Source organism: Aspergillus pseudotamarii (genome assembly GCF_009193445.1).
Source record: "Aspergillus pseudotamarii strain CBS 117625 unplaced genomic scaffold BDV38scaffold_10, whole genome shotgun sequence".
Classification (NCBI taxonomy): Eukaryota; Fungi; Ascomycota; class Eurotiomycetes; order Eurotiales; family Aspergillaceae; genus Aspergillus; species Aspergillus pseudotamarii.
This window is the reverse complement of record NW_022475024.1, coordinates 161791-175159: the sequence shown is the minus strand read 5'-3', so window position 1 is coordinate 175159 and position 13369 is coordinate 161791. Positions and strand designations below refer to the sequence as shown.

Here is a 13369-nt window from a genome sequence, read left to right as displayed (position 1 = left end):
ACTGGTTGATCAGATCGGGTCTTGTCGAACAGGTTTCCATAGGGGCAGGCCGTTTTGGGCATGAAACTACAACTTACCTACTTCCGATTCTACGGTAACTATTTCAAGTAACGGTGAGCTAGGGTCTGGAGTAGTATTAAGGGAATTTGGCGACATTTTTTGTGTTCCGTGACATGAATCTTTCCCGGTGTAATCTAAGATTTGGTGTGGAAGGAGGTAATGTGAAACAGCCTTCTGATGGCTCGGCACCGACATAGTGAGGGGCGAAATCATTAGTCAGATCCCAAGGGATGCTGTCGAAAATTCGAGGGCTTAATTAGAGGACCCAACTGTCCATGGGGCAGAAAAGTGGCCTCCATTGATTGGCCTCCATTGGCCTCTGGTCCCTTGAGGCACAGCCAGTTAGACTGTAGTGCCACGAATGGCTCCATGGTAAGGTACCCAACTAATGACAAGTTAAAAGTACAAGTAAGGCATGTCTGACATACCACGCTAAGAACTTGAGAGAAACAACAATATCGACCGAGCAAGTAACGCTCTTAGGCATTGTAATCCTAGTTCTAGGATGCGGCGGTTAGTGCTCTCTAGGGCTATTCTCTGGTAGAAGGGCGTCGATCTGGAATCGGAGTTTGGCTGCTCTGGCTGCATTGTGCCCTGTGCACCGCTTGTACTAGGGTTCGAGACTGTAGTCACGAGTCTAGGTATGTATGGATGCCGTTCGGAGGGGGCCATGTTTGATATCATTGTATTGGCTAAGAACTGAGGAAAGGGGAGGGGGAACGCCTTGAAGCGACGGATCAGCACACCGTTCGTTGGTTTAATCAATCTTCCTGGCAGGTTGTACACCGCTTTTCCCTCACCGCACCAATCACGAACTGACGTGCTCACAGCTGTAAGAATCATGAGGCGAATCGTCCAGAAGGCGAGAAAATTCATCCACACTGGGCCGCTTAGGTACTAGTAGCAGCGCTGGAGGACTGTAGTACATACTTAGAGGTAAGTACTTACCCGCGTACCTTAGACCTCTTGTAGGTATGTATTCCATACCTACGTCTATACCTACTTACATACATACACCTAAATACAGCATTACCTTAATATCAACTGCTATTGTTATTCATCTAGCTCCGTTTTGTGCACCTCAACTCAATCGGTCGAGATGTTGAGTCGTCTGATCCATGGAACCATGCTGACTGGCACCCCCGAAGATCCTCAGCGGATTGTCACGCTTGAGTCCATTTGGATGTTATCCGGGCCACGATCCCTGGTACTAACCGTGCGTCCACCCACCAAAGATGAGTCAAATGGGAAAATTAAAAATAAAAATCCTCCTAAGTGGTTAAGCTCAAAACAATAACGCAATTAAAAAAAGAAACTGAAGGAAAAAATTGGGAAGAAAAGGGTAGAAAAAAAAATTGGATGGACGACCACATAACCAAGATAGAGAGTGCCGTCGCGAACCATTTGAGACGCGCATGGGAATCCTTGAACATGAATTGTCTGGTACTGTACTCCGTACCGAAGGCAAGGTAGGCTTGGGCATTGTACAGCACTCCGTACGGTAATCCTCCATCAATGTTCAATTAATGAATGACCATCCATCATCTATGCGTACCCTTCGCTCATCGAGATATGTGATCATCAGATGGGGACCTGATCATGCTCCGTAGGGCACCAAAAATGCGGAATTAAGGGATATCGGCTGTCTCCATCAAGTTTAATTAATTAAGGAATAAAGAAATAGAGGGAGAAGAGAAAAATAAGGAAGTGGGAAAGAGAGCGAGGATTGACTACTGGAATAGTCTCGAAACTATGACTTGCACTGCAGCCGCTATTAGCTCCAGAAATCTTATTCGTTTTCTAATACAGCGGAGGATTAATGTCGCCTTTGTAATGCCCCAGTCATGTTGCTCTAACCCAGGTACGTGCAGCAATTAGGGCGTGAACCGCCGTCACATCTTTTTTTTTTTTTCAATTTTTTTTTTTTTCATTGACCTGTTGTCTCCACTCAATGCAGAATTACACTTGCAGAGCCCACGCCTTGACCAACACACGAAGATACTAGTAACCCGTACCCCCTTACACAATCCCTCAGCAGGGAGGAAGTGTAAAACTCTTTGTAGGCAGATGTACAGAGTACTCGCTGGCGGTAAAAGTCAAAGGAAAAAATAATAATACTAAATAAATAAAAGGGGAGGGGACAGGCAAGGAAAATAAACCAGCCATATAATGCAACCTTAATGCCGGGAGCGGTTGAGCGCTCAACAATCTCAAACGAGCAAGACCATGTTGGCTCCAGTCGGTAACAATGAGGATGCATGTTGCAAAGCTGCAGCAAACCTCCGACAGCGATGTTCAAGAACTGCCATTCAACCCCGACAGAGTCGTGCAGGATCATTGGATTTTGCAGGGTAAAGCAATCCGCCATCCAATCATGATTCATCTAGGCAAGATTAACACTTGATCCGGCCAAAAGTCAATGATCATCTATAATCAGTTGTCATCGAACAGCTCATCACAACCGTCAATGGTTGACTATCACGACGGTTAGACCTCCTGAGAGAATATGAACCATCATAGGATGAATTTTCATGTTTCGGAAACAAGAATATTTACAATATTAAGTCAACAATTTAAAAATAGGTATATACGAGGTATTAAAGCAACTCAGCAGCAAGAAGGTCTGTCTGAGTAATAACCTTGGGTACATACATACCTTACTTGTGCTTCTTCGGGATATGTACAGTACGATACATAGTACCGAGTATTGTACATACTATGTACGAGTACTTACCACAACCCTAGAGGGAGCGAACAGCTAGAATAGACCAAAGGGATGCATCGGGACTAGAATTTGGTTTATATATGGAAAATAAGAGATTTTTGTTTATCATATCAATAGTCTCGTGACGGTAGATCCTTCTTTCAAGGTTCGAAAAAGAAGAAAAGAAAGAAGAGGAGTGGCCGGGCTCTCGCCCATCGGCCAAGGGCTCCAGCACCGTATTTCCCAAACGAGACGAGTCACTGACTCCCCGCTTCCTCAGGCACGCTCAGCTGTCCCAGCCGCCCACGCTTCGTTTCTCTTCCCCTCTCGCCCGCCTCCCACTTTGTTCCTCTTTCGTTACTGTTGTCGTCTTGCGCGTTCACGCTATCTGTACAACAATATATTTTTACCCTCGTTGTTGTCATTTGAAAAGCTTTTTACTTGCTGTTCACTCGTTATTATCTTTATCAGCCCGCCGCTCTCGAATCGAGAGCGTAGGGTTCAGGTGTATAACAGGTACCTCCCGTTTCCCAAACCTTTGGTTCTTACGCCACTGATCGAGATCTCCGCATCGTTAGGAGCGCACCGTTGGGTGTACAAACCTACCCCGAAACCCCCTTATAAACAATCCTTACTTGCGCCCTAAAGCGAATATTCAACTGCAAGCTCTATTTTCGCGCCTGGAACTTAAACTCTCGAGGCGTTCATTGTGCGTGAGTCGCTGTTCTTTTCCGAGTTCTTCTCCGCCAAATCACCCCTCAGCCCCTCTCCAACTCCTTACATCGCACGCTATCTAAGAAAACACACCGCCAACCGGCACACACTGCCTGGTCCCCGTGCTTCAATTAAAGCCCCCAGGCCTGCTTGTCACTGCTTCTCGAGTGTTGATAACTCCATAAACAGCCCACCCCGTTTAACTTAATACCATGCAGTGACTGCTATTCTAACTTATCTTGGCCCCTGAACGGTAGTCCAGTGATCTCCGTCTCATAGTGGCCACCCATCATGGCCTTCAAGAACGGACTTAGTGAACGCCTCGATGAGCTGCGATTTCCCTCTCCGCGATCCCCTACCTCAGAGTCCCCGTTTCCCGGATACAATTCGATCTCTCCAGGTCATTCGAACCTCGCGTCGGCTTTTTCGCGGCCCTCAGGTGATGTCCGTGCCAATCTTCAGCGTCGTTTCACCACAGACTCCAGCAAGCTTTCGTCTTGGAGCTATTTGAACCATACTGGAAATGCGCCTCAGATGCCGGATCCCCTAGATCTATTGTCATCGGTAAGCTTTCTCCTTTGACAAGTCCTCCTATCTTCCACCCAGAGATATCCCCGTTCCCAGGCTCTCCTGGTGACAGGAAGGTGTGATCCAAACCGAATTGTAGTTGTTTTAGCATTAAATTAACGCTACCGCCTGTTGGCAACTCCATGGATGTGGCACTTCATTCTCACTTCAGGCCCAAATTTCCCCATGCTGTACTTAGCTCCTGTTGAACCTCACTTTACCTATCACCTTCAAAGTTTCACAGACCACAATCTTCCGTGTCACAAGATATTGACCATATCTCCTGGCTGCCCTCTATCTATTTGTTCTCTCATTCATCTCTCTGCATCTGATTGTTTCTAATACGTTCCTAGTTTGAGAAGAAGCGTCAGCATATCGAGTATATGCGGGAGCAAAAGAGGAGGTTCGAAGAAGATATGAAGCTACTAGACATGCAGCATGAGAAAGAGAAGCTAGAGATGGACCGAATTGCGAAGGACCTCGCCAAAGCTGGTATATCTGGCCCTGTCAGTGAGCCTACGACCCCTCCTGAGTATCGTGAAAACAGCTTCTCAAGTGGGTTTACACGGCCCACTCGCTTCTCAACTTCGTCTGTCACCTCATCCCCTGGATTCTTCAATGTATTTGCCCCTTCTCAGGCAACAACGCCGCAGGGCCAGGTGAATCCCGCCTCTGCACAAACTCCTACCAATCGCTTCTCGGTGCATTCTGTTCCTGGTTCTCGCAGAAACTCTGAGAAAGAAGATTTCGGTCAAGAGCCTGCATCCCCTTTCCGTCCTGGGCCTGCGTAAGTTTCTCTCCTCTCAAGTCACATTGATCACTGTGAATCGACTTTGTTGTAATCTGGACGTTTGTGTGTTTCATCTTGTACCAAACATCATGGTCTCGGCGCTGTGGCTGCGCTGCCTGTGAAGGAACACAACAGTTCACTTTGTTGCCTGACCTTCCCTTCACACCCCGTTATCTTGATGTGATCCTCTGCTCACATTTCTATGATATTTGTTATTCATATCTGTTTTGTTGTGCCTGATGATGGTATCTCGAGCTACAAATTACTGACTCACTTCGGTTAGTATCCATCGTTATTCGATGCCATCTGCAGGTTTTGGGTCCCAGCTTCGCCCGAACATCTCTGGCTTCAACAACGCCCCCGGATTGGAGTCATTTAACACAGCTAAGTATCTGTTCCACAACGAGGACGATAGAGCGACTTTGAAGGAGGAAGATCGAATTCCAACTCCTGACATCAAAAGTTATCTTAAGTTGACAGACCCTGATGATAAGTTCCCTACATTGTCACGCAGGGACGACTCAGGATTGGTAGGTCATTGTAAATTATTCATTTGTCGAATTCAATTCCGCTAACGGGAAGATCAGCTCTCTGCAAACTCAGATGCCTTGGATCTAGCCAATTCTCGCACTCCAAACCCCGAAACTTGGAACTCGCATGGCCGACATCGCTCCTCTCATCAAAGCATGCCACAGAACGCTCTAAATATGTTCCGACTCGAGCAGCTGGGAAGCCCGACTAGCGAGGGCCATTCTAACACATCCCGACACGCCGCTCGTCACTCACTTGAGGCAAACCTTCTTTACAGTGCCGAGGGAAACCACGAAGGTATGACTGCAACCTCGTCAAACCGTCCAACTTCTCTGCAGTCATCATACTCTACCAATGACCTCCCTACTGTAAAGGGCGATGGATTTAACCCTGCCATCACACCACCAAAGACTCATGCGGAACATTTCCAGCAACACAATGCCAACATGGGCCGAATTCCTGCAAATGCTGTCAACACCCGCCAGCGGAAGGATTCGCTAGAACGCGATGACCAAAACATGCAGGGATCCCGGTCCCAGCAGACCACCCTACAGCCTAATGCAACACCCTTTGGGCCGCAACTCACTCCGGCTGCCAGCACCAGCACTGCTGCTCCGGCTTCTTTGGCCACTTTTCAGCAGCCCTTTTATGGTTACGGTGTCCAGCCTTACATGGGGAATCCCCTCCCGGTAAACGGACAACTTCAGAACTATAATCCTGGCACTTCTTACGGCGCATTTCCCGCCTACGGCAATTACCGTCTTGCTGAAGGTCCAGCAAAGGCCATGGGATCTCGCCGCAGCAATGGTGAAGGAGAGTCGGCCCAGCTATCTCGCTTCACTAATTTTCCATTGGAGCACTATCGAGGTGAGCTGTATGGCCTCTGTAAAGACCAGCATGGGTGCAGGTACTTGCAGCGAAAGCTAGAGGAGCGCAACCCGGACCACGTCCAGATGATCTTTGATGAGACGCATGTGCATGTTGTGGAGCTAATGACCGGTTCGTAACATCTAACCAATTTTGTTGATGTAATTGTCCTAACTTTTCCAAAACAGATCCTTTTGGTAATTACCTGTGCCAGAAGTTGCTTGAGTACTCCAATGATGAGCAGCGTACAGCGCTAATCAACAACGCCGCGCACCAACTAGTCAAGATCGCACTCAATCAACATGGTACTAGGGCTTTACAAAAGATGATCGAGTTCATATCAACTCCTGAACAGACACAAACCGTGATCCACGCTTTGGAAGATCACGTCGTGGAGCTGGTTCAAGATTTGAATGGCAATCATGTCATTCAGAAGTGCCTGAATCGTCTCTCTGCGGAAGACGCCCAATTCATCTACGATGCTGTGGGTGCTAATTGTGTTGTGGTCGGCACTCACCGTCATGGATGCTGCGTTCTTCAGCGCTGCATTGATCATGCTTCTGGTGAGCAGAGGGCTCGTCTAATCGCCCAGATCACTTCCAACGCATTTGCCTTGGTTCAAGATCCTTTTGGAAATTACGTGGTGCAGTACATCTTGGATCTGGCCGAGCCTCATTTCACCGAACCCCTTTGTCAGACGTTCCGTGGAAATATCCCCGCCTTGTCAAAGCAAAAGTTTAGCTCCAACGTTATCGAAAAATGTCTCCGCACCGCCGATGGCCCAGTTCGAGGCCAACTCATCGAGGAGATGCTCTCAGGCAGTGAGCTGGAGAAAATGCTTCGAGATTCCTTCGCTAACTATGTTGTGCAAACTGCCATGGACTTCGCGGACAATGAGACCCGTACCCGCCTGGTCGATGCGATTAGACCAATTTTGCCTTCAATTCGTCAGACACCCCACGGTCGTCGCATTGCTGGCAAGATGATGGCAGCAGAGGGTTCCGGGAGGGGAAGTGCTACAACTAGCGGACAAGTCACCCCGAACGAGATGAATTCGGCTCAGCTTCCTGGACCTTTACAAGGTAATCAGAAGCCTTTCTTGTATCAACATCCCTCTTTTCCCATAGGTAGTGCCCAGTTTGGTGTTGGCTCTACGACCAATACTCCGCCCGGGGGACCAAACGAATCCCCCTCTGGTATTTTCACTCCTCCAGTCCAGCACTCGAACAACAATCTAGGTGCCCAAGGTCAGCTGTATGCATACTTTTGAGCTGGTGTGAAATATCTTGGATTCGCTACTTATCCACTGAACTGTACTCATATTTGCCATGATGATACGATCTCTATGACTTACGGCCATCTTGACATATGTCAACGAATTGGGAACCTGAAACATTGATACCACGACAGATCTTTTATCTTTATGCAACTTGCATTGCATCTTTGGATTCTTGATGATACGATGCAGTCTGATAAAAGATTCCACCTGCATTGATGTCCTGTATTCTTTCAAGGTGTTAAATGCTCATGTTTATCACATCTTTTGACGAATATACCTGCCACATCTATTTCTTCCTTGTCGTTTCCACATACTAACCCAGCTCTCCAACATTATGTTGAGCGAAGGTTGAACTGTTTCATACATGTTTTTTTTTGTTCCCCAGATTATTTTCATTTTATTTTGCTTCCTTTTCAGGCAACGCTGAACTGTGTTTTTATCGTCTTTCTCGTCCGTTTAACGTTACTTGGAATGCTCTGTCTTGTCGTTCGCTTCAGTCGTCATTGTGGCCATCTTGACTCTCCGGTTGGAACAGTGGGCTGTCATATGAAAGTTATCTATGATAAGTACTGTATGCTCTCTTGGTACTGTGGCATGGCGCCTATGTTACTTCTTATCCGTGTTTTACACATACTGGCGACGATTGCTGCATGATTCATGACTCATTGGAAGCTTGTCCCAACAGCATTCGGTAGAATAGATGTACCCATACGTTAGCAATCAAGGTATTACTATACTCATATTCGGCAGTCCTCGAATCGATATGAAAAAAAAAGGCCGTTAGAGCGTTGTCCAGAAGCAATTCCTGGAGCTTGAACATAGGAATTACTACCATATTAAATAGATATACACGTGACTCCGCATGTGGAGCGCGACGATAAGATCTCCGATCTTTTATCTCCGCGCAATGGACTTGTTTTGTCTCTGACACTCTTCCTAAATGAGACTCTTCCTGGTGTACCGTCTCAAAGCACCTTATGCTTCCGATAGAGATTCCTCGATCACTGAGCCAAAATTGGCCATGTCGAGAGCTTCAAACCAGGCAACTTGCCAGCCTTCTTGGGGTACGTTTCACTGGGCCTGCCTAACTCCCAAAGCGAATCCTCGAGGACGTGTCACTAACGATTAACTGCTCACTTTGCTTAGCCTCTCGGTCCTAGCCCTGCGACATTAGTTGTGCATGGTATATCTGCTACGTGCAAGTCGACCATCGTTCGCGCCGTCCTTTCCTCCCTCGAAGTTCCGCACGCCATTGTCCGAAGCACGGAATGCATAACAGGCCGCCATCTGTTGACAAAGATACTGTGGGCAACATTAGAAGCATTGGGGAAACGGGACGAGTGGGAGAAATATGGCAAAGGTAGGTGTGAGCATGTCAGTACGCTCGCCGTCCTTCTGAGTGAATGTTTGGCATCACGGTCTGGCAACGCAGCTGAGAAGTTCGTGCTTGTTTTGGATGGGATCGATAAACAGCGAGAGGCACCACAGACCCTATTGTCTGCGCTAGCGAGGCTGGGAGAAATAGTGAGTTGCTTTGGAGTTACCTCTATGTATGATTCAACGATTGCCGACTGAAAATCGAACAGATCCCCAGTCTCTCGGTTGTCTTGATTCTCAGCGCTACTCCACGACCACTCTTCTTGCAGGCTGCAGGTGTCCCGCACATCAGTTTTCCTCCGTATACGCGTAACGAAGCAATTGGCATTATCTTGAACTCACGACCACCTACTATAGCCGGCCTCTCTGTTGAGATTCCACTTAAAATATACCCCCATTTCGTTTCGGCCATCTATGACTCCCTAGTTGGACCTACAGCCAGCTCTATTCCCACTTTTCGGTCGATATGCGAGAAACTCTGGCCTCAGTTCATGTCTCCTATCACAAACGGCGAGACCCCGCCCGGAGGCAGTGGAGAATGGGACTTCTCTCGACTTCTTCTTAAGAATCGTGGTCTCTTTCGACATCACGGCGAAGCGGCGCTTGTGCATCATATCGTCACCGAGGAGCCGGCATCGTTTACCAATGGTTCAGTCTCGAAGCCCGTGCTACCAGCTGTGTCTACACCGTCACCCCTTCCCTCCCTGCCTTATTTCCCGACCTTGATTCTAACGTCTGCTTACTTGGCCTCCCACATCCCCCAAAGACTCGATACGATCTTTTTCTCGAAGTTTTCATCATCTTCTCTGTCAGCACGGAACAAGCGTGCCCACCATCGACGACGACTGAAGCTCTTATCTAAAGCCCAGGCGGAGGATGCTCGAACTGCCAGCAATGATCCCTCCACCCCAGGCAAAAAAGGCAAGAGACAAAAGACTCGCATCACAAAATCGACTCTAGAGTCAGCCTTTGCCACTTCTTCCGCTACAACCTCTGCTGCTGGGGCCACCGGTATCACTGGTCCATCCACCATCCTCACAGCCCGTCCATTTCCCTTGGAGAGATTGATAGCTATTTACCACGCTATTGATCCTAACCCACCGGCAAATCCCATCCTGCAAGCAGCAGTTTCCGATGCAATATATGCGGAACTTGCCACATTACGTCGACTACGGCTTGTTGTTCCTGCTGCTGGTCGAGAAAGCGGTGGTCGCATGGGATTGGGGTCAGGTGGATTGAATAGCGGAAACACCACATCCGATGCTGGGGAAAAATGGTGTGTCAATGTCTCTGGCGACTGGATTGGGGAAATGGCCAAGGGTATCGGGGTTGAAGTCGGTGAATGGTTAGCAGGAGGCTTGGATTAGGTGGTTCTTAATGCAGTGTAATAAATTATGTAATTCAGATATGTAACATCGTTCATTAGGTTGCAATCATGGCTGGCATTCATGAAATATATCATGTATCGCTTCACCAAATCCATTCGTCCACCGTATCTTTCGCACACACCAATATGCTTGGAGTTTGTGGCCCATGCAAAGATCCATTCCCAGACTCAAAGCAAACTGAAGAGATGGAATGATCGTACTGATATTTCGATAGAGGTGAAGAAACCTGCTCACCGGTTCGAAGTGAAAACAGCTGAATCTTGCGCTCATCGGATGCTGCGAATGACGAATCCGTCGGTCAGTGCCCTTCGCTAGAAGGACAAGGGAAATATGAGACTAACCACTCGCTAGGAGACCCAGTTCAGGGCTAATATCAAAATCGGGTATAATCTCGGGTGAATAATCTGAGAAACTGAGGTATGGCTTGGTCGAGGTGTGGTGTTTGCTATTGGGATTGGGGTTGCGTTGAAGGCCATTTGCTGGGTAGCGGATGTCGTACATTTTCAGCTGCTCTTTATGTTAGAAGCTCTGCGGGTATGTTTGTCCTACTTCAATGTGCAGACTCGTGGAAACCTATTGGGAGAATTCGATGAAAGGGGAGACATACTGAGTTTATTCCGGCCACAACCATGCGATATGGATCAACGCTTTTGATTTTAGTGACGGCATGCGAATGCTGGAGTCTCGTTGCCGTTCCGGCACTGCGAAGGTCGTGAAGGAATATCGCCGAGTCTTTGAGTCCCGCGGCGATGACTTGGGCGGAGAGCCATTCCACGCTACTAACCAGGGCATGGGACGAATCTATCCGTCGGTGAAGGATCGGTTTTCCCGTGTATACATCGTTCGCAAATGATTTCTTTGATAAGGCCCAGTAGCTTCCGAAGCCTTCCAATGTATGAAGCCCGTCTGAGGTGCCGATCGCGAAAAAGGGCATGGTACCTACGGGGCAGGGCGCGGAGCACCAGAGCGATGATGCCATGCGGAGGCGAACTGGGTGGGAAACTGATTTCGATTTCCGTCAGTTTGTTTTGCGTTGCGTTATATTCTAGGGAATGAGAACGTACAGCTTGGAGGCCAGCGGTAATCCCCACCCTCGTCAGGATCGGGAAGCATTCGTGGTGCGAGAAATGAGTCGCCGTTCGGACCGCTATCCATTGTCGCTCTGATGCGGTCAGCCATACTGAGCAGGACTCTGGTTGAATGGGTTTGCCCTACAGTAAGTATCCAGTATGGCTTAACGAGATGGAAGACAGCTGGAGTATATCACATCAGCGGTTGCCGACTGATTATAATTTCCTAAAGACGAATAACATACCCTATAAGGTTCTTTAAAGAGTACCCGTTCCATTGTCCGGTTGTAAGTCCATTTTTCCTGATCGCAGTCTGGGAAGCATATTCTGGTGGCGGTTAGCAATTTGAAAGCCAGCCGCCACGCACTGAAAGGCTTCGCTCACGAAACAGAAGATTCACCACCGCGATGGCCGCCTTGAAGCAATTAGCAACCGAGGTAGTAACACGACTCAATAATTGAGAAACTTACTAGCGACCAGAATCCCGGACCGTTGATTGCGCAATACATGTTTAATAGAGTATTCATCCGGCCACGGCTCAAATTGGTGCAACTGGTTTCGGCGAAGTTGGCCAGCATATAACAAACCCCGTTGATCTTGCCGGGCACTTTTGGTCACAAGCTGGGTTCCGATCTCCCGCTCTGCCCCAATGAGAGGGTTGGTTAGGAATGTTGCTCTCTTGATCTTTTCCTTTGCTATCCTCCGAGTGAGGTGGACTTTCCGTTGGCGCTTCTACGAAGTTTCAATAATGAAGAACTCAAAACAGGGTCTGTGCGGGTGATACAGACCTCCTGATCCTTGCGTTTGCGCTTAACAGCATCTTTGGAATACTGAGATCCTGCTGGCGCTTTGTGGCTTGCCTCGATCCTGAAGTACTTTTTTTTCTCTGGGTCTAGGTTTGATATCAGTATCAGAATAGGATATAAGAGAAGAATATAGAGTAAAATAGGGTGGGCATATGTTGTGACACACTACCTACTTACCGTAGTAGAACCCTGGTATCTCCCTGTTCATGTTGGATATACTATAGATGGACAGATAAAGACAATAGATTGAGTTGCACCTTAAAGAGTGAGTCAAAAAGACGTTGTCGAAAATTCTTTTCTCAAGTATCAGTAGAATCGACCAGGAACTCCTTGAATGCCAAGATATGCAACATTATCAGATAGCCCCCAGTGAAAATAGTAGTAGTAATCGGTAGTGACAAAGGTACGGGTATGTTGAATAGCGCTGGATTTCCCGTGGTTGGCAGTTCCGAAAGACCTTCTTCAGTTAAACGAAGGTCCACAAAAGCTCTAGTGGAGTGTCAAGCGCATAAGTAACAGAACAGATACAGCCGTTTAAAGATCAACCAATCGGTTGAAAGGTGACCATCATGGTTCTTGAGTCCGCGTAGGAGTTTTTCTTGGTGATTTGGTTTGGGGTATTTTGGAAAGCATGACGTCTTAGTTCGGATTATGTCAGCAACGCATTCTTCTGATTGGAGGATTAACACTATATAGCAGTAGACATTCCCTCTAGATTTTATACTTGTATTCGAATGCATATCTCTGTCGTCCATATTTGAAAAGTCTTTCAACCTTAGAGCCTCGGCTCTACTATAGAATGCTCCTTTAATGTTCTAAACAATACCTGAAGGCTAACTGTCTCATTCAAAAAGCATTAATCAATTGGTACTTCATCAACCGGTTAATCGTGATACTGTATAGTATAAGATTGAAAGAGATGGCAATCACGTAGATGGTAAGGCTAAAGGGTTAAGGGTGCACCTGACCTACTGTCCATCATTATCACACAATACAATTACTACTCGCATGGTCGCGGTAAATTTATTAGGCAGGGACGACACCGTCCTTCTTACTATTTGTATGATACAAACAGATTCCTTTCCCCTCAAGTGGTCTTTACTAGCTTTTTCTTTTCTTTCTTATTGCTCTTCCCAGTCTTACTTCTAATTGCAGCTTCTATCTGAGGCCTTCATATTTCTTCACCGAAACATTTTACATATTCTATTGAATACGA

The 13369-nt window shown here is 47.3% G+C and overlaps 3 protein-coding genes across 3 annotated transcripts; 1 reads left to right on the top strand and 2 right to left on the bottom strand.

The window, feature by feature from the left end:
• Positions 1 to 907: 907 nt before the first annotated feature.
• On the bottom strand, positions 908 to 1952 carry BDV38DRAFT_239222 (uncharacterized protein). The gene is made up of 2 exons (XM_032053737.1): positions 1088 to 1952; positions 908 to 996 (listed from the first exon to the last, which is right to left on the bottom strand). The coding sequence occupies exon 1, from the start codon at positions 1571 to 1573 to the stop codon at positions 1346 to 1348; it is 228 nt and encodes a 75-aa protein (XP_031916785.1). The 5' UTR covers positions 1574 to 1952; the 3' UTR covers positions 908 to 996; positions 1088 to 1345.
• Positions 1953 to 3769: 1817 nt separating this feature from the next.
• Positions 3770 to 10256, top strand: BDV38DRAFT_268879 (uncharacterized protein; the record flags this gene model as incomplete). The annotated part of the gene is made up of 7 exons (XM_032056859.1): positions 3770 to 4042; positions 4399 to 4832; positions 5119 to 5365; positions 5423 to 6365; positions 6422 to 7487; positions 8673 to 9036; positions 9099 to 10256. 7 exons carry the CDS (start codon positions 3770 to 3772, stop codon positions 10254 to 10256), a joined length of 4485 nt encoding a protein of 1494 aa, XP_031916784.1.
• A 17-nt stretch (positions 10257 to 10273) lies between these two features.
• BDV38DRAFT_239179 (uncharacterized protein) lies at positions 10274 to 12740 on the bottom strand. The gene is made up of 10 exons (XM_032053736.1): positions 12331 to 12740; positions 12136 to 12239; positions 11818 to 12079; positions 11732 to 11762; positions 11593 to 11674; positions 11493 to 11530; positions 11342 to 11439; positions 10885 to 11279; positions 10619 to 10784; positions 10274 to 10553 (listed from the first exon to the last, which is right to left on the bottom strand). The coding sequence occupies exons 1-10, from the start codon at positions 12359 to 12361 to the stop codon at positions 10360 to 10362; spliced, it is 1401 nt and encodes a 466-aa protein (XP_031916783.1). The 5' UTR covers positions 12362 to 12740; the 3' UTR covers positions 10274 to 10359.
• Between the last annotated feature and the right edge of the window lie 629 nt (positions 12741 to 13369).